At 41.1% G+C, this 20,819-nt stretch overlaps 1 protein-coding gene across 3 annotated transcripts in view; it reads right to left on the reverse strand.

The window, feature by feature from the left end:
- MTSS1 (MTSS I-BAR domain containing 1) overlaps window positions 1–20,819 on the reverse strand; it is a 1,668,097-nt gene that overhangs the window by 522,537 nt on the left and 1,124,741 nt on the right. For all 3 annotated transcript variants that reach the window (XM_044066600.1, XM_044066599.1, XM_044066601.1), the window contains exon 4: window positions 7,543–7,627. In XM_044066600.1, coding sequence (XP_043922535.1) covers window positions 7,543–7,627 — 85 coding nt within the window. The remainder of the gene's footprint in view (window positions 1–7,542; window positions 7,628–20,819) is intronic.

Consider the following 20,819-nt stretch of genomic DNA (forward strand, 5'->3'; position numbering starts at 1 on the left):
ACAGAAGCAAACAGGATATATTACTGTGCAGCTAAATTAATAACTGATAAAGTTCTACCCCAAGAATACAGGGTAGTGAGGGAAAGGAACGGGAGAAATTGAATACCATCATGGAAGTATCGAACAGAGAAAACTATAAAGCAATTAAGACAAGAAGTGCCACTGTTAGAAGAATACAGAAGAGGGAACAGATCAACAAAAATACTAAGAAAGATAGAGGTGATAAAAGCAATGTGCAGTATTAGAACAGACCAGGTTCTATCAAGCATTATTGCAAATAACCAACTAAAAATCTCAGCACAGGCGGAAAAAGGAAAAGTACAAAATAAGTAACTTATTGATGACCCAAAAAAAGTTTTATGGAGAATTGGGAAACAAGGTAAAAAGAATTGAAAGACCACTAAAAAAAAGAAATAAATACATTTTGGAGAACTATCTATGAAGATCCTGTGGAACATAACAAAGATGCTAAATGGATGGAAGAAGTAAAAGAAAGAACAAGAAATTCAAAGGTAACAGCCAGTGAGATTGAAACAAAGTTAAGAAAAGCCTCTAATTGGAAATCCCCAGGCCCAGATGCAGGATCTAAGTTTTGGTTTAAAGTATTAACATCTTTGCACGAAGATTTAGCCATGAGTAAGAACTATTTATATGTGCACCCAGAAAAGACACCAACCTGGCTAACAACAGGAACTTAAGAGTGAAACTGCAAGCTACCCTAAAAATTATTGACCGATAACTTGCCTTCCGATGATGTATAAACTATGCATGGGAAATGATGCAGACAGAGTTTATAGTCATTTAGAAGACAACTCAATAATGGCAATAGAACATAAGGGCAATAAAAGAAAGTGATATGGAACAAATGATCATTTGTTGTTAAATAAAGTCATAGTGAACTGTAAAAAGGGAAAGAATTTAAATATGGCATGGATTGACTACAAAAAAGCATTTGATAGTATCCCACACTCATGGATAAAAGAGTGCTTAAAAATGTATAAAATACACCCTACACTGATCGACTACATTACAGTGACCATGAAACAGTGGCAGACCACTTTGCAATTAAGCTATAATAAAGGACAAATTATTATTCCAGGGATAAAAATTCAAAAGGTGATATTCCAGGTTGACTCTCTGTCACCGCTGCTTTTCTCCCTTGCCCTTAACCCATTAAGCTGTCTACTTAACAGCTTAGGCCGTGGCTATAATTTGGCTCCTAGAAAACAACAGTGTAAAGACTTCTCATGTTCTCATTGTCGATTATTTAAAACTGTATAGCTCATCCGATGAGGAACTGAAAGCACAATGCAAGTGTCAAAACTTTTTTCAGATGATATAAGAATGTTATCTGGTCTTGATAACTGTGCAAAAGCAACCTTTAAACCAGGAAAACTGCAGCACCAGGAAAACATCAGTTTAGGACAAGACAGTGGTATAAAAGAACTTGAGCAAGAGGGAGTGTATAAATATTTGGGAAATGATGAAGGATCAACAAATGAAGCATGAACAAATGCGAATAAAACTTTGTAAGGAATATTTTAGAAGACTTAAATTAATCATGAAAACAGCATTGACATCTAGGAACAAAATCCATGCTACAAACCAATTTGCTCTTCCTGTCCTAACTTACAGTTTTGGTGTGATTCACTGGCCCTAAAACATGTTGGATAGGTTAGATAGGAAAACAAGAAGGATGCTTTATGCTCATCAAATGATTTATAAAAATCAGTGCATACCAAGATTATATATCCCCCTTCCGAAGGAGGGATGGGCCTCCTTGAAATTGATTACATGTATAGATCTGCAATCATGGGACTCCACACATATCTGCTGACCTCACAAGACCCAAATGTAGTGAAAGTTTTGAAACATGAAGAGAATAAATGTAAGATGACTTTTCTGCTTAGTCTAGCAGCAGCATATCAGCGTCAAGCAGGAATGGAAATCAAATCAGAAGTAGATAAAAATCATGCAGCAACTGAATATGCCAAAAAAACAAAAGAAAAAAATATAAGGTGAAGGACCAGGTGAGAAGGCAAGAAATGTGGAAAATCCATAAATATAGTTGCAAGTATAGAAAACTTCTGGAAGAACCTCATGTTTATCAGGAACAAACGCAGGAAAGGTTAAGGACAGGCAAATTCAAACCGAGAGATGAGAGGTTAATATTGGGGGCCCAAGATAGTGGGCTATGTACACATTGGTTTACAGAGTCCACTGAACATGTAGGAGAAACAGACAAATGTAGGTTTTGTAAAACAGAATTGGAAACAGTTACACACCTTGCTGCTGGTTGCAACATACTAATGGCAGAAGGACTGTACACTGAAAGGCATAATAATGTGGCAAGACTTTTGCACTGGGGTTGTGCAAGCATTACCGAAGTGGCTGAAAAACACTGGAAACATGATCCACAAAGCATCACAGAAAATGATGAAGTTTACATCACATGGGATCACCCATTACCAACAGTTGAAAAAACAGATGGTAGAAAACTGGATATAGTGGTCAAAGAAAAGAAGATAAAAGTACATTGATCACTGAAATCACCACACCCAGTGACTACAGTGTCTTAGAGAGAGACACAAATTTATAAAATATCAGGATTTGCAGGCAGAAATGAGAGCAATGTGGAAGAAAGATACCCAGACAGTTCCAATAGTAGTAGGAGCAATGGGTCTTATAAAAATGAATCTACAATCATATTTAGATATGTTACCAAAGCAGGACAGGATGCCTGAGGAATGGAGAAAAAGTGTTTTGGTACCGATTTTTAAGAATAAGGGTGATGTGTAGAGCTGTAGTAACTACAGGGGGGATTAAATTGATCAGTCACAGCATGAAGTTATGGGAAAAAGTAGTGGAAGCTAGGTTAAGAAGGGAGGTGATGATTAGTGATCAGCAGTATGGTTTCATGCCAGGAAAGAGCACTACAGATGCGAAGTTTGCTCTGAGAGTGTTGATGGAGAAGTATAGAGAAGGTCAGAAGGAGTTGCATTGTGTCTTTGTGAACTTAGAGAAAGCATATGACAGGGTGCCTAGAGAGGAGTTGTGGTATTGTATGAGGAAGTTGGGAGTGTCAGAAAAGTATGTAAGAGTGGTACAGGATATGTACGAGGGTAGTGTGACAGCGGAGAGTCTGCGGTGGGAGTGACGGATGCGTTTAAGGTGAAGGTGGGATTACATCAAGGATCAGCTCTGAGCCCTTTCTTATTTGCAATGGTGATGGACAGGTTGACAGATGAGATCAGACAGGAGTCCCCGTGGACTATGATGTTTGCAGATGACATTGTGATCTGTAGTGAGAGCAGGGAACAGGTGGAGGAGACCCTAGAGAGGTGGATATATGCTCTAGAGAGAAGAGGAATGAAGGTCAGCAGGACTAAGATAGAATACATGTGTGTGAATGAGAGGGAGGATAGAGGAATGGTGAGGATACAGGGAGTAGAGGTGGCGAAGGTGGATGAGTTTAAATACTTGGGATGAACAGTTCAGAGTAACGGTGAGTGTGGAAGAGAGGTGAAGAAGAGAGTACAGGCAGGAAGGAGTGGGATGAGAAGAGTGTCAGGAGTGATTTGTGACAGATGAGTACCAGTAAGAGTGAAAGGGAAGGTCTACAAGAGGGTAGTGAGACCAGCTATGTTATATGGGTTGGAGACAGTGGCATTGACCAAAAGGCAGGAGTCAGAGCAGGACATGTCAGAGTTAAAGATGTTAAGATTTGCACTGGATGTGATGAGGGTGGACAGAATTAGGAATAAGTATATTAGAGGGTCAGCCCAGGTTGGAAGGTTTGGAGACAAAGCCAGAGAGGCAAGATTACGTTGGTTTGGACATGTGCTGAGGAGGGATGCAGAGTGTATTGGGAAAAAGATGCTAAGGATGAAGCTGCCAGGTAACAGGAAAAGAGGAAGGCCTAAGATAAGGTTTATGGATGTGGTGAGAGAGGACATGCAGGTGGTTGGTGTGACAGAGCAAGATGCAGAGGACAGGAAGAAATGGAAACAGATGATCCGCTGTGGCGACCCCTAACGGGAGCAGCCAAAAGAAGAAGAAGACCAAAGCAGGTAACACCATACAAATTTCAGACGGAGTCATTACTGGGCACATAGCGGGGACTGAGAAGAGCACTTCTGGCTGACATCAAAGATTGAAAGAATACTAATTTCATGAACATTAATCATACTTCGACTTAGGAATGGGGTCCATTCCCGTCATGGTATTAGGAATCCAAAGGATTTGGAAAAATTAAAAAATTAAAAAGTCATTTTTAAGAAAAGACTTGGAGAAATTAAGAAAAGAAGAAAAAGTAATTTTTTACCCAAGCCATAGATTTCTGACAAAACATAAAATAATCTGCAAAATAAGACAGTCATCTAAATATTGGAACCGTGACAGCCCTGTAACTTGTAATGGGCTATTACAGGAGCCAAGCACTTTGTAAACACTCTTAGAGCTGTTGACAATCAAACTGTGTTTGGCAGCAGATTATTTTATAAATGAAATTATAGCAGGGCCTGATCTAGACTTTGAAAACAGAAATATATAGGTCTGGGGAACCTAATGTAACTTATTAGACTGAATATCATGCAACAGTAGGTGGCAAGGAAAGCATTCCGTAAGTCTGGCAAAACAAGAGGAACAGCTGCAGGTTGAGAAAAATACACCTGCACTATATCATAATATGTTTGCTGGGACTCCTGTATTTCTTTTTGTTCCCAATGAAATAACTCCTTCATTCTGGCAACAGCATCAGAGGAAGATTACACTTCATGTGAGAAATCCAAAGAAAATCTTTCCTCAGAGTCACAGTCCTATTAAGTGGAGTAAAATTTGAGAAACAGTGTAAATCAAACTCCAGTCCTCAGACTGAGTCAGAATCTAAGAGACAGGAAACCATTTTTCATTTTTAATTGAAGGGAAGACTTTAAATGTAAAGACTGAAAGGCTTAAAAAAAACTTCAGCAAAAGCAAATCCATCATCCTTGTCCATCCTAGGAGAGGGAGACAAAGGTGAAGAAAAATGCCTAATTTTATGTTTCCTTTTCCTTGCAGACTGTCTAAAAAAAGAGTTTCCTGAAGAATGATTCTTTCCCTGGGAATGAATCTCTTGAGAGCGGTTGCAAAAAGGAACAATGTCTAATCCCTCCTCTGATGCCAACAAAACAGATTCTCCATTGACAGAAGAGGACAACCAAATAGCCAAAGCACACGTCTGCAACTTGGACCTCAGCAACTTTCCAAGAAGCAGCACCAGAGGGACTGAGAAAAACTGATGAGCAGTTCAAGGAACTCAATATGGTCACAGTGGAGTCAGTCACTTGCAGCCGAGACAAAAGGGAAGCTGGAGTCAAGAATGAAGCCTCCCATATAACTTTTTCCTTTTTGCAGATCAGGAAGGAAATAACTGAGGAGCTGGGACCCAGGTCCATCACTCTACAGAAAAAAAGTGTCTGATATACAGGCAGTAGAACCTTGGCATTGGATCCGGCGGAGCAGTTGGATCCTGAATTCTCATCTTTTTCTGAGCCGGGGTTGAGACCAGATGCTTAGCACTTCTTTTCTGGGAAGAGTCTGAGGAAGATTTTGATTAGGTGGAAGGCTTTGACTTTGGAGAATGGGATACGGCTTCTCCAAAGGAGGAAGGGAGGAGACCTTTTCAGATCAACTTATTTTTATGCTGTTACAGCTTGCAGATTAAATCTGTGGCAAATCGAGCAACTTTGCTGTAAGTGTAATGGATCCAAGCAGTACACACAAAGCATGTGTGCATCTGAGAGCAGTAACTTATGCCCACATTTTGGAGCATTTCTTGAAACCCACAGGTTTCTCAATCATCATGCAATATCTAAGTCAACAATAATAATATGTGAAATTTCGAAGATAATGACAATTCAAAACAGAAAGTAACCTTTATTTTTTAAACAGAACGGAAGAAGAAAAAACGAGGAATATCACCAATGGTATGAAGAAATATGATGAGGTTGTAAGGGAAGGGAGATATTAATGATAGTATCTAGCAGTAACAAGTATGAAAAGGAATGGGACACCAGCAGCACAAGAGAAAGACGTTATAACATTCTAAAGACAGCTGAAGAGAAAGGGAGGCAAGGAAATACCAACAGTGGTATGTACGAAAATACGATGAAGTCGTAAGGGCAAGGGGGAATAAACAGCAGAGATGCTAACCATAAACACTAAAGACTAAAAGCTAAAACTAAAGAAACTGTTTAATGGAAGGAATTATGAACAAAAGCTTTACTTATCTAACACAGCTCAAGAGAAACTGGTAGTCCACGTCCAATAGCTAAAAGCGGTAAACGAGATCTTAGGTAATTGGGTAGATGCATTGTGGGTAAGGGAGAAGCTCAAGTGATCTAGTGGCTACGAGCTTTAGCATCGGCTAAGTCAGATCCAACGGACTGGATCTGAACTCACTTGTTGCAGATAGAATGAAGACTGACAGCATCAGATAATTTTTTAGTGACAACCACCAAAAATACTAGCCCTAACCTCAGCAACAAAATTTCACAGAAAAGTTAAACTTTTCTTCATAAACAATGGTAGCATTGGAAGGTATTCCCAATGAGGTACTTAACTGGCCAGTTTTGTAGAACTGGCAGACAACCTTCAATCCCTCAAAGCCACAGCAGAGAGTGCTCCTTGACAACAAGAAAGTTTTGAGAGTTTGGTGTTAACCACTGACTTTATACCACTCCCCTTTAGCTGTACAGTGGTAGTTTTGGAAGCTTGGTAGCTGTCCAGTCCTTGGCAAGCTTATGTTCCGTATTGCTTAGGCTCCTGCAATAGTGCTCTAATGATTAACTTCAGGTTTTCTCAGCAGCAGTTAGAGTGGCACTAGTACCTGAGTGCTAAGATTGTTCATGACTTACCAGTAACAGCTCAAGCATTTCAAAACACCTTGAGGAGAATGGAGACAAGGCTTATTAGTCTCACATTTCAGTGAATTATTCATGAAATAAGCAGCAATTAGGGGGTCCCACAGAAATTCTGAGGACTTCAACTACAATCTTCAGAATAGTAAGAATGAAAGTACAAACACAGACAAAAGTCTAAGGTTAAGATTCCAGACATTAATTTCCCTACCTGAGGTGCAATGATCTCAAAAAACATACAAATAAACCATCTTAGAGAATGCTGGGAAGGGGGCTAATCACACTTGCAAAAATGCTTTAATGGTATCATAGCAAGTTACTGTAAAATGCATTGCAGTTATATACTAATACTTAAATTTTCAAAGATGCAGGAAGATGAATTATGGGTCTTAAACTTCTGATAGGGAGACAATGGGGAGAGTGCACCAGTTTGCTAGTGACATTTCAGAGCTTTATTAAATGTGACAATATTTGTAACATTTAGAAACACTGTTCAACATCCTTTTGAAACCAGGGTAAAACCTATGATTAAAGCAGCTGTTAACGCAGCTGAACTGAAGCTCTATCCTCCATGTCATGCAGTATGGTCCAGGGATTTCTAGAATACATTAAGTCAAACCTTTTTAAAATGAGCAATACTTACGCAGAAAACTGTCGCAGCTTTGATTCTATACTCCTATGTCTCATACACATCCTTGTCAGAGTTGACCCAATTTCTCTTGTAGCACCTGAAACAAACACAGAAATTACTCAGTTAAGTAGCAATTCATCAGTATTACAACACATTACAATATGGCTAGGATTCAATTTACAATGTTTTTTCTGTGTCTATGGAATATTATACTCATTCAGCAGTAAGCTTTATCTTTATTCTTATAACAAGAGTCTTTACAACCTTAGCAGACAGGACAAACACCACCAATTTTATTAATTTATACCACTTTGACAAACATCCAGACCAGAATACAGTCTGGTCTTTAAGTTCAGAAGCTAATTACAGGTATACATACAAGTACAACTCCATGCAACACAGCATGCCCTAACTTCTCTATTTTTTCTTTACTAGTTCTTAAAATATGCAGAAACATGTCACATAAGACATGCATGTATGTTCTAAACTACAGTACCCTCCACCCTTCACTGACCAATGTCTGTCCGTTACAAAGCCTGCCAATATGGCTATAAAGGAAAGTCAGTAATGTGCTCCTACAAAAAAGTACATAAAAACTAGTTTCTTGAATTGGGGCTTTGGGTTTTAACACTCTCGGTGCTGCCATCATTATTTCTGCAATAGAATAAGCAATATGGGATTTAAATCCCACCACTGGGACCTATTAGTGTACAAAGGGCAAGTGGCATTACAGGTATAGAGTAAATTCGGTAAAAGCCAAGCTCTACCACAGCCAAAAGATCTTTACGCTGCACAGCTAAAGAGCACAGATAAGACTTATAATCACTGACTCTCTTAAGATTTCACCCATTTCAGACTTAGCTCAGTATCTTTCAAAATAACCTCACCATCAGTAATTAACACTTGACCCAAATTATTTTGCATACAGCCACACAATGTTTTCCTAAATAGTGCAAGCAAATGGTAATTCTCCCGCATTAACAGTTAACATCCTCCTTCCCAAACTTTAGATAACATTGTACCAGCTAGTCAAACAAACTAAACAACAGCATATCTTACTGATTACTCTTAATATAAGCCAAGCTTTAAATATTTGAATGGTAGCAATTAGCTCTGAACATTCACTCTCAGTAGGCAAATATCACACAGCTGAAGGTACACTGGTACAGAATGTATAAAGCCTTAAGCCAATAAATAAAACACGAGCCACTTAGTATTCAAAGCTAAATAATAAAATTATTCACTTGAAATAAATAAGTCAAAACATAACTTTTCCAGACATCCAAAATGGCAGCACAATGAGTATCAGCTTAACTCTATCTCTCCCAGTCTGAAAATCGAAACTCAAGAGAAGCCAGTAGACTTTTGTGTTTATGGGTAAATTTCAGTAACTGGCTAGCAAGTGTACTGTCTGTTTGCAGGAAAAAAGAAACACAGAGCACCTGGAAAAAAAATCAGCTACAAAAAGTGAAGAAGAAACACTGACTGCACATATTTCTAGAGCTGTTCAGCAAAAAGCAATGCAACTTCCAGACATGACTTCCAATAACCTACAGCAAGATATAATAAAACCGCACACAGATCTGGTTTAAATAAATGAAACCCTGATGGAGTATATCAACACAAACAACAAAAGGCTGGAAAAAATGAAAGAAGCTTTAAACAGATATTTAGATGAGGTGATAAGGCTGCAAAAATCAGAAGATGAAATGAAGAAAAGGTTGGCTGAAGGAATACATGTTTAAAAAAAAAATAATAATAGAATTAGAGGACAGAGCACATAGAGAAAAAAAAGAGATTTTCAGCTGTAACAGAGAAGGTGGAAGGAACAGACTGCATTAATTTTATGAAATCACAAATAAGGAATTGGACTGGTATTCCACAGAAGAAGTTGTTAGCTGAAAGGGTACATCATGTGTATGGTCTAACCTGGCTATGAGAAAGCAACCTAGACCTTTAATAGTAAACATGTAATCCTACCAACAGGAGGAGTTGATTCTGACAAAACTGTGGCAGAAGGACAAAATACTGAAAGTGGGAGACAGCAGAGTGTTTTTGGAGAATGATGGTGACCCTTAACCGGGAAAAGCCGAAAGACAAACAATTACTCGTACACCATTCAGAAGAGTAGTAAATTCATTCCACTATTCAGGGAATGTTGAGAAACAGGTGTGAGATTCAAACTGCTGTACCCAGCTGTCTTCAAGGTATTCTTCCCTGCAGGGGCAAAATCATTTTTTGATGAAGGACATGTTAAAGAGGAAATACAAAAGTTTGTCCAATAAAAAGTGAGCTGTGAAACAGAAGGAGATTCTGCTTCATGTTCTTCTAGTAATAAAGACCACAGAGAGACTATACCTGTGAAACCTTTTACATTGTTTCAACATAAAATGTTGGAGAGAAGGAAGGGAGCACAAGAGTTGACTAGAAGAATCGAGAGTACGTTGAAAATGAAGCAGAGACAGGATTTGGGAGATGGAGATGAACAGTAATAAAACCAGTAACTTAATGTGGGATTACAATGCAATAATTATATTTGTGAAATATGACAGAACAAGAAACTCTGGAAATATTGGACTGTTTCAGAATCTATTGGACTTGTGGGGGACTCTAAAGTATATGCCTTATTTCATATCATTAATGACTGGAAAATGCTCTGGGGAGGTTGTGACGCCCCAACACTGGCCCAGTAATCAAGGAGCCTCAATCCCCCTTCTGCCCAGATTATAAGGTAGTTTTCATTGTCACCAGCCACTACTTATCAGCTACTTTAAGGCCCTTAGCAAAGGGTGTCCATTCTTACTGTGTAATGTTACTACTAATCCAAATGGTAGTTTGACCAAGAGCAAGGCTACTAGGAGTGGCCTACACAGTGTCACCAAATAGATATGCAAGTACTCTAACAGCTTAAACATGTCTCACAAATATCAGCCACAAAGATAGGTTTAAATATATTTAATAATAATAAAATATCAAGAAAATACTCAGTAAATAATCACAGTAACTTCACAGTTCAAAATCACAGGAAATATTTAAAATAACATTGCAGGACAGTCTCAAATAAATAAATAAAGAAAACATCTAAGCTATACTTCACTATATTCCTAACTGTATCTAAGAGAAATTAATGTACCCTAGACTTACTTACTCATAGCAAGGCCAGTATGGTGAATGGATCTTCTAGCTGATGTTGTTGTCAGGTCAAAGACAAATACAGAAATGCACAGTCACTCTCTCAAGAGCGTTCTTAAATTAATATAAAATATTTCTGCTGGGATACTTGCAGCATGACATCACTTTTTGTCACCTGACTTCAGTTCCCAGGTTCAACAACCATTGCTAGAAACTGCTAACATTAACATCTCCTGTGAAAATACATAGCCTTCAGATGTTTGCAACTGCTGGAAGATATAAAACAATAAAACACTTACAAAACCATGCAGAAGGCTCCATAATTTTAGACATCCTTTCACATTGCTGCATTGAAACTAACCTTTATGGCGCAGTTATCAAACAATTTAATTTCAACTATTTTCTTGAAGTTTTGCAAGTTAGCCCTCTATGTTCTAGTTTCCACTGTTAAAACATATACATTTACACAGGTACAACAGTTTATATACATTTCTGCTCTTTTCCAGTATACAAACCCTTTTCACACACACTTCTGTACCAGCAGTTTGATATACATATAACATACAGTTCTAATACATTTGTAACACAAAGATATAAATCATGTTGATATTCACAAATGACACATAACCATTTAAAAAATTCTGGATAGCTGTGCTGGCAGTCTCTCTCGCTCTCTGTCACATTCCTATATAAATCATATTAATATTCACAAATGACAAAGAATTATTTATAAAACTGTAGATAGCCGGGCTGGCAATATTTCATTCTGTCACACATCTATATAAATCATATTAATATTCACAAATGACATATAATTATTTACAAAATTCTAGTGAGCTGAGCTGGCAATATTTCCTTTTGTGACGGGGGGGAAGGGAGGGGAAAAAGTTAGCTGTAAGTAAAGAAAACTTTTTTTTTCTTAACAGTGTTATTTTTGTGGTGCATGGTTTTCTCTGCATGCTATAAAGTAAAGTTTTCTCAGTTATTTTTAAGTGTAATGGGGACTGTAAATAGGTGTTGTTGTTCTCTTTTCTCCTTTCTTTCTCCCTTCTCTTTTTCTTCTTGTTCGGTTTTAAGAAATGTAGGCACTGCTGCAATGTAAAAAAAAACCTGGCTAAAAAAGCATGACAAAAGAAAAATGAATGTGCTTTTTCTCATTCTTGCATGGAGAATGACTGGATTAAGGACCTTAGTTTGATTTAGTAACAAGTTTTAAGAGAAAGCAAGTAAATGAAAATTAATATGGAATATTATGAGGCTTTTTCTAGCAAATGAATTTATGTTTAGTAGCAGTTCTGTATCTGACCATCATGTCTCCATGGAAATACTCTGATAAACAGAAATCAACTGTCTGGTTCACATGCCTCCATGGAGACAATCTGATAAAGAGTAACTGGTTAAATTCTGGTGGAGAGTGATTGGCTGGGAAAAAAAAAACAAAAGAGAAAATGGCTAGGAGATAATGTTCTCTGAAACATTCAGGGGTTTTCCCACATGGGAAAACTATAAGGATATGACCAAACCAGTTAGCACTTAGTAGAACCACAGGTTGCACCATGTGTCTTAGCATGGATAATCTTTCTTTTATGTTAACTCAAGTCTGTGAGTGTGGCTGTCAGTTTGGGACATTTGCTCCTATTTGAAGGGTAAAACTTCAGCATTTGAAGATGTACATTGTTTTGTGTGTTAGTATTAAATTAATATGTTTTAGGGAGTACTAGGGGTTTGTTTGCTATTTTGCTTTTTATTTGAGGTCTTTCAATAAAACAAAAAGTTTTGTAAGATGTGACACAATTTCAAATGGATATGACAAGAAACAACTTTATAAAAGTTCAACCTGCCAAACAGTGTATGCATGTAGCACAAAAGCTGGAACTAGGCATTTAACCAAAAAGGAGTTATATATAAAAGGTGGGAACAATAACTTTTAATACACTGATGCTGTGTTTAATGTCTTTAAATGTCAATGGTCTCACCGATAAATACAGAAAAGAACAGTGAACTATATTAAAACATGTAGAGTACAAATAGCTATGTTACAGGAAACACACTTGGAAAGAACTGAACATGTGAATTTGATAAAGAAAGGTTTTCAGGACGGTTATTCAGCGGAATATCTGGGAAAAAGGAAAAAATGAGTACTTATATTAATTGCAAGAGGAGCTCCAATAGTGATAGAAGAGGATAAAAATAGTGGCAGATTTGTAGTGATAAGGGGCTACTGGCAATGGAGGGGGATTATACTGGCATGTATTTACATTTCACCTGAAACTGCTATAATGGAGCTTAAGAAAATTCTGGGAGAAATAATCAGTTTTCAGCAAGGAATATTACTTATAGATAGCGACTGGAATTTGATTTGCAGCAGCGAAGATGTGTCTGGGGGCCCACAAGGGAGAGTGTAACAAAGAACGGTAGATTTTTGAAGAAATTTATGAAAATATTTGGCATGGAAGATGTGTATTCAGTAACAGGACTTTGTAGTGAATTTGCATATTATTCACCAAGATATAAAAACTGGGCCAGGCTAGACAATTTACATTTCACAGGAACATATGCATTTAATCGAAGGTCTTGGTAAGCACCCACTAAATATTTCAGATCACGCGCCAATTATAATTAAAATAAAAACACAGGGTAATGAAATAAAAATGAGATACAGGCACCTTCCCACCTATCTGGTGAAAAGAAAGGAATTTAAGGAATGGGTAGTGGAAATTATTCGGGAGCTATTCGAGAGGATAGAAATTACTTCTGAAAATATAGTTAGGAAGTGGGATAAAATTAAGGTAGACTTTAAAAATAAGGTGGAAATAAAAGAAAGGTAGCTTTGGTTAAGAAGCAACAAGAATTATTTAGAGGGACTGACAAATGTTAAAGTATTGCAGAATGGGGAATCTCACAGAAGAAGAGGATCTTGCAGAATAGGGGGAATCTCACAGAAAAAGAAGTTATGTACTCACTATAAAGTTCCATCTGAGTAATTGTACTTCATTTGTCTTCAACCTGTGGGTTACGGATCCGTATCGGATCCAAGCTGACAACTTTTACTAGCATCAGCTCGGAGCTCCAAACTCCTCCCCTTACCCATAATACACCTCCACTGCCTTCCATCCCCAGATCAAGTTTGCTGAACCTTATACTGATAACCCAAACTGAAAAATTATCTTGTGACCTATACTGCAGCCCGTAGGCTGATCATATGCCAAGGTCCGGGGGAAGGAGGGAAGGACGGTTGAAGAGAAATGAAGTACAACTACTCAAATGGAACGTTATGGTGAGTACATAACTTATTTATCTGAAGTTGTTTACTTCATTTGGTCTTCAACCTGTGGGACAGAGTCCCCAGCTACTAAACTCCTGGGAGGCCCTCATAGAAGGATATTCCAGAGCACCACGGAACCAAAGGATGCTCTCCTTCTGGAAGCCAAATCCAATTTGTAATGAGAAATAAACGTATGAGATGAGGACCAAGTAGCTGCAGAACAAATATCATCCAAAGACACTCCAGACCAAAAAGCCGCAGACGTATGAGCTTTCACCTGACCTGAAGGAGACATGCCTCTGTCCTTATACACCTAGAGGATGCATGAAGAAATCCATCTAGTTATAGTGACCTTGGAGATAGGTTTCCCCAAAAAGGGTTTATAGAAGGATACAAACAATTGATCAGATTTACGGAAATATTTTGTCCTGTGTAAATAGAATTGTAACTGTCTATGAACATCCAACATGTGGAGTTTGTATTCCATCTTGTTAGTAAAATTAGGAAAAAACACAGGCAAATTGATGGTCTGACTGATATTGACTGGTGATGCCACCTTAGGAAGAAAGGATGGATTGGTTCGAAGGGAAACCCTATCTTTGTGAAAAATTATGCAAGGAATTTTGATGGACAAGGCCTGTAATTCTGAAACCCTTTTTGCAGAGGTAATAGCCACCAGAAAAGCTGTTTTCCAAGACAAAAATTTCAGATCAGCAGTTGCGGCAGGCTAAAAAGGCAGAGTGACCAAAGCTTGAAGAACCAGAGTAAGGTCCCATGAGGGAACAGGATCTTTGACCAGAGGATGTAACAAAAATGTGTCTTTGATAAAGCCTCTACACAGTCTGGAAGAGGCAAAAGAGGCAGAATCCTCGCCCACATGAAAACGAGATATGGCAGTCAACTGAACTTTGACAGTAGAAGAACTAGTTCCGTGTTGAAAAATATCAGCTAGGAAATCAAGAATGGTGGAAATAGGAGCCATGACAGGGTCTAAACTCCTTTGAGAGGCCTAAAAGGAAAAATGTTTCCACTTGCTGCGATAAACCTTCCTGGTCAAAGACTTATGAGCAGCCACCAAAATAGATCTAACTAAGGAGGATAGTCCAGAGGAGTCCTAGCAATCACGGGAACTGAAGCAGCCAAGCGGTGAGCTTTAGGCTGTCCATATTCGGATGAGGCACCCCCAAAGGGTGTGAAATTAGATCATGAATGGGACCTAGGATCCAAGGTGGAGCCAGAAGGTGAGACCAAAGGAAGGGAAACCATACCTGGTGAGGCCAAAATGGGGCAATGAGGATCACTTTGCTCCCCAGTCGATGAGCTTTCTGTAGAAACCTCGGAATGAGAGGTACTGGCGAGTAAGAATACAGAAGACCAGGAGGCCAAGCATGAACTACAGCTTCTCTGGGGGACCCCCCGGCAGGGGGTTCAGAGCGAAAAACTTGCACTTCGCGTTGGAAGGAGATGCGAAGAGATCGCAGCAAGGTTGACCCCCACTTGTAAGGCATCAGAACGGTCCAACTTAGCCTGTCCGCTAGGATGTTGGACCTTCCCGGAATGTGCATTGCGATAAGAAAGCGACCGGTGGAGATCGCCCATTCCCACACTCATGGCCTCACAACAAAGGGGGTAAGATCTGGTCCCTCCCTGCTTTTTAATATACCAGACCACTGACATGTTGCCTGACTGAATAGCAATTGTCCCCAGAGGAAGAAAGGCATGAAGGGCCTGCAATGCTAGAAGGACCACCCTTATCTCTAAGACCACAGGCCTCGGACTGTCCTGCCCGAACAATGCCCCCCCACCCAAGTTGGGAGACATCCGTGGTCATTGTGGTTTGGGCTGGGGCTGGAACAAAAGGTCGCCCCTCCAAAATATCCAGAGAGCACAGCCACCATATGAGGGACAAATGACAGACTCGGCTGAGTTGAAATGGGAATGTCAATGGCAGTTCCAACGGGGACCATTGTACAGCTGGAGTCCACTGTAGAATTCTCATGTGTAACTGAGCACACGGGAGAAGAGTTATGGACGCCGCCATCGAGCCTAAGGCCTTCAATACCAATTCCACCGTTGGGAGATGAGAGTGGTAGATCAGGGAGACATGCATCCTCAGGTTTTGAACTCTCTCCAAGGTCAAGAAGATTTTGCACTGAAGAGTATCTATCCTGGCACCAATGTAGTCTATTACCTGTACAGGATCTAGGAGAGATTTGGATGCATTGATTGTGAACCCCAAATGCAGGGCAAGAGTCAGGAAATAATCCCAGGTTTGGGAGAGTAGATGCCTGGTGGGAGCATTGAGGAGCCAATCATCCAGGTACGGATAGACCTGAATCCCCTGAAGCCTCAGGTGAGCCACTACCACTGCCACTTTGGTAAACACCCTGGGGGCTGTGGTGAGACCAAAGGGTAGGGCTCGAAATTGGTAATGATTGACTCATAGCCGGAAGTGGAGGAACCTCCTGGAGCTTCTGTGATTTTTATGTGATAGCAAGCATCCTGGAGATCTAATGAGCACATCCAGGCACTCTCTTGCAGGTACGGCATGACGGAGTGTAATGTAACCATCTGGAACTTCTCTTTGGCAACTGACAGGTTCAGGGTAGAGAGATCCAGAATGGGCCTTAAGTCCCCAATTTTCTTTGGCAACAAAAAGAACCTGGAATAAAAGCCGGATCCGGACTGATCTGGGGGGATGGTTTTGATGGCTCGTTTTTCTAGCTGCTTGGAAATTTCCTGTGCTGCTGCCTCCCTTTGCGTGGGTGGTATGTCTGGGAGGTATCTCGGAGATTTGGGGGAAACCACGAAGGGGATAGAGTATCCTCAGGATATGATCTGTAGCACCCAGTGGTCCATTGTTAGGGGCTCCTATGCTGCTAGGTGCAAGGACAATCGTTCCTCGACTGCCTCCAGAGTAGAGCAGTCGGGCAACCTCTCAGGGTTGCTGCCCGGGTCTGTCCCGAGAAAGGTTCTCGAGACCCAAAATTCCTTGGACACCCTCTGCCTCTGGGCCGGCGTCCATTCTGTCCCTCTCTGCCTCTGGGCCGGCGTCCATTCTGTCCCCCTCTGCCTCTGGTGGAAGAAGAACCCTGAGTGTCCCGGGAATACTGTGACTTCCGTAACCACATCTTCTTTTGCCCTCTCTGGATCTGGCAAAAGGACCGTTGAGGGTTAGAGAAGCGGATCCTAATGGCAGACAGTGTCTTCCCATTCTTCTCACTCTGGACTAAATGTCTCTTTGATGGTCTTATCAAAGAGTGTAGAGCTGTTATACGGGCATTGGCAAAGGATGCCTTGAAGGGTTCCGAAAACTGACATAACCTGATTCAGGCGTTGCACCTCATGTACACGTTGGACCTAGCCGCCCTAGCCGCAATTTCCGTAGCATGTGACAGAAGTCGCACGGACGTATTAGACACTGCTTTTAAAGTGGCCATCCTCGCGGAGAAGGAAACCTTGTCCTCCTGCGACATGGACTTGGGGGAGACTCCTCCAGCTCCTTTACCAGGTCGTGTTGGAGTCTGGTGACAAGAGCCAGGTAGCTCAGCGCCCTACTCGAAAAGGTAGCTGAAGCGTAAACCCGCTTCCCTAGGCAGTCCATCATCCGCGACTATCGGTCAGGAAGATGGACCGAGGAACTCTCCTGAGCAAGTTCTTTCATAGTGGCTGCTGCTACCACCATGACATCTACAGGGGCACCCTTGTTCCATGCTGCTCTGTCTATGGGTGGGGGGGCTTAAGATCTTATCCGGTCTTTTTGGGATAGGTTTCATGGTGTCCGGTTCCTTCTATGCCCGCGAGGTGACCGGATCCACCAAAGGATCTGCAGGAGGGGACACCCAGGAAGTAGATGGGCCTGTGCCGAAAGCCTCCAGGAACACAGACTCATCAGAAGAAGGTTTGGGGGTAGACCAACCTCCCCATTGGTGCAGGATTTCCATGATGTCTACAAAGGAGACATCCTCAGGAGGTGACCTAGGGGAACCTTCTCCATCATCCAAGTCCGTGTCTTCGGTGAGGGACTCGGGGGGGGGGGGTAGTCCAAGTGCCTCTTCTTGCACGAATGCTTGATGGGTATCTCTCCAGTGGGGCTCTCCGGGGGGAGCTCGTAAGCCACTTGTTCCTCGAGGGGAACTGTCTGGTGCTCTTCGAGCATGGGCTGTCCCTCTGATAAAATGATGGGGACCATAGTCAGAGCCGAGGGGATATGGGTGGAGTCCGAAGGGGCAGTCAGTGGTCTCGATCCAGCGGAGAGAACCTGTTCTACCATGTTGAATGCTGAAGGAGAGCAAACCACCTGAGAAACCAATAAGGAGGCCAGTCTCCCCAAGTCCGACGAAAGAATCGGCGCCAGTCCCGAGGTGAACGGAGCTCCGAGGGAGGGAACCTGACCAGACAAAGTCGGAGCCGAAGAAAAAGGTTCCACTCCCTCAGATCCGACACCCAAGCTCCGGCTCAGAGAGTGGCTCGGATCCGAGCTGGTCGGATTTGAAATGCTCCAGGCAGCTGTCGGCGTCGAGGAAGCAGGTACCATCGGCGCCGACCCCCTGACCAAGGCCAACTTTGGATCCGAATACTCCGAATCTGAAAATCGGATCAGAGAAGGTGATATAGGTTGGAAAAAGGGAAACGAGCGCCTCCCTCCTGAGGGAGGGGGGCTGGCAAGACCCCAATCGGTATGTGAGTATGGATAAACCTCCTCATAATTTTATCCAGATTAATGTCCGACAAGGACCGAGTGGACCTCGCTGAGGCCACAGACTCTGACCTGGGGGGTCGGGGCACCGAGGCCTGAGAAGCTGAACGTGTGTCCTCCGGCTCCGGGGAGAACCTCGGAGATTGGAGCTGAAGGGAGTCACAGATCCGTAGTGTCTTTGTAGGTGAAGTGAGGTCCAGAGACCTCTTTCTCTTTTCCCTCACCTTCGACTCTCTCTCCCTCTCTCTACCCCTTTTCTGCTCTGCTACCACAGGCTTTGGTACAGGAGGTTGAGTCCCAGTCTGGGAGGGAGGAGAAGCCAGAGGAAGAGAGGAAGGAAAGGCGGCCACATCAACCACTGTGACCGAAGCTGGAGATGAGGAAACAGATTCTGAAAGAAGGCCTTTGAGGGCCAACTTGGCCTTCCTATCTTTAATGACATGGGGGTTGAAGCCTGCACATATGCTGCAGTCCACACTCAGATGGGCAATGCCCAAGCACAAAACACACAGAGTGTGGCCATCCGCAGGGGATAATGTATGGCCACACTCTGTGCAATACTTGAAAACAAGCTTTTCAGCCATACTGCTTGAGTAGAACGACAACTTGAGAAAAAAAGGCAGTTCCTTTCTAACTGGCATGCTCACACCCACTCACCACACTCATATACAGAAAACACTGAGGGGGGAGGGGAAGCTACAATCTACACAACAGTACAAACTACTCTAACTATCCTAAAACTCTATAACTTGATTCACCAAGCGAGGGGAGGAGAAAGGGGACCTAAACTAACACTATCTAACAAAATTCTGAAGAAAAAAGATACTCACATAGGTTTTATCCACTTGACTAAGTTGGAGTTCAAGAGACACGATGCCACCTCTATTCTTATTAACCTGCAAACAAATCACTTGACTAAGCTAGAACTCACCTATAACAAAACTTGCTTCAAATCTGGGTTGGGAGGGTGGCCTAATGGTTGAAGTGGTTGCCTTACAAACACAAGGTGCAGGGTTTGAGTCTCACAAGGGATAATTGTCTAGGCTTAAAATGTCTCACAATGGCAGTTAGCCTAGTACTAATCTATGAATCTATAAACCCTCTCGTTCACATCATTGCCTATCTCTTAAAAATCTTCAGTGGCTAAAATTCCGACATCAACTTCTTCTGCCTCAGCTACACCTGACTCAATCTACACTTCACCAACTCAATTCTTGTCCAGCTCTCTCAACTATCATCTCTTCCTACACTCCTAACTGCATACTCTGTAGCTTTGATCAACTCCTCCTGGAGATATGATTAGCATTATACTTAATTCTTTACAAATTCTTGACCAGTCGTACTTCATACTATATATTTGTTAGTTCTATATGTTAATTTAGGTTATAATGTAAATGTATGTGTTTTTCATTATAATTCTTTTTATTATGTATATAAGAATTGGAGCTTTTCTCCTCAGGTCTCCACTGAAAAAGGGCATCTGCCCAGTTGGACTAACCCAGTCAACAAATGTCAAATGAATAAAAATAATTACTAATGGTTATGATAGGAGGAGATAAGATAAAAATTGTGATCTATGACCAATCTACAGGAAAGTCCCCAGGAATACATAGTATTCATCTGGAAGTTTGGAAGCTAGGAGGGAAAAAAATGATAAAGAACTGGAAGGTTTCATTTAACAGTATTTTAAGAGGAGGAGAAGTACCATCATCCTGGAAGAAAGCAGTGGTGGCTGTAATACCTAAAGCAGGTAAAGATACATGAGATCCAGCTTCATACAGGCCCATTTCTATACTAAACCATGACTATAAAGTGTTCATGTCTATAATGGCCAAAAGAATGGCAAAAGTACTGCCAACATTGATATATATGGATCAATGAGATTTTGTGGATGGGAGGCAAACATTTGACAACATTAACAGAACACTGATAATCCAGAGAGAAGCAGAATGTAAGAAAATACCATTGGTGCTGGTGGTCTTGATGCAGAGAAAGCATTTGACTGAGTAATTTCGGACTTTATGAGCAGGGCAATGGAAGCATTTGCATTTCATGAGAAAAAAATTATAAGGTTGATTAAGAGGACATATGAGGGACTGGAGATGAAAATTAAAGTGTTTGGGGTCCTCTCTGATAATATCTGCTTGATGTCCTCTTTCCCCTTTGTTATTTGTATTACAGTTAGAACCACTG

Source organism: Protopterus annectens, chromosome 3.part1 (genome assembly GCF_019279795.1).
Source record: "Protopterus annectens isolate FY-2018-M chromosome 3.part1, PAN1.0, whole genome shotgun sequence".
In the NCBI taxonomy this organism is placed as follows: domain Eukaryota; kingdom Metazoa; phylum Chordata; order Ceratodontiformes; family Protopteridae; genus Protopterus; species Protopterus annectens.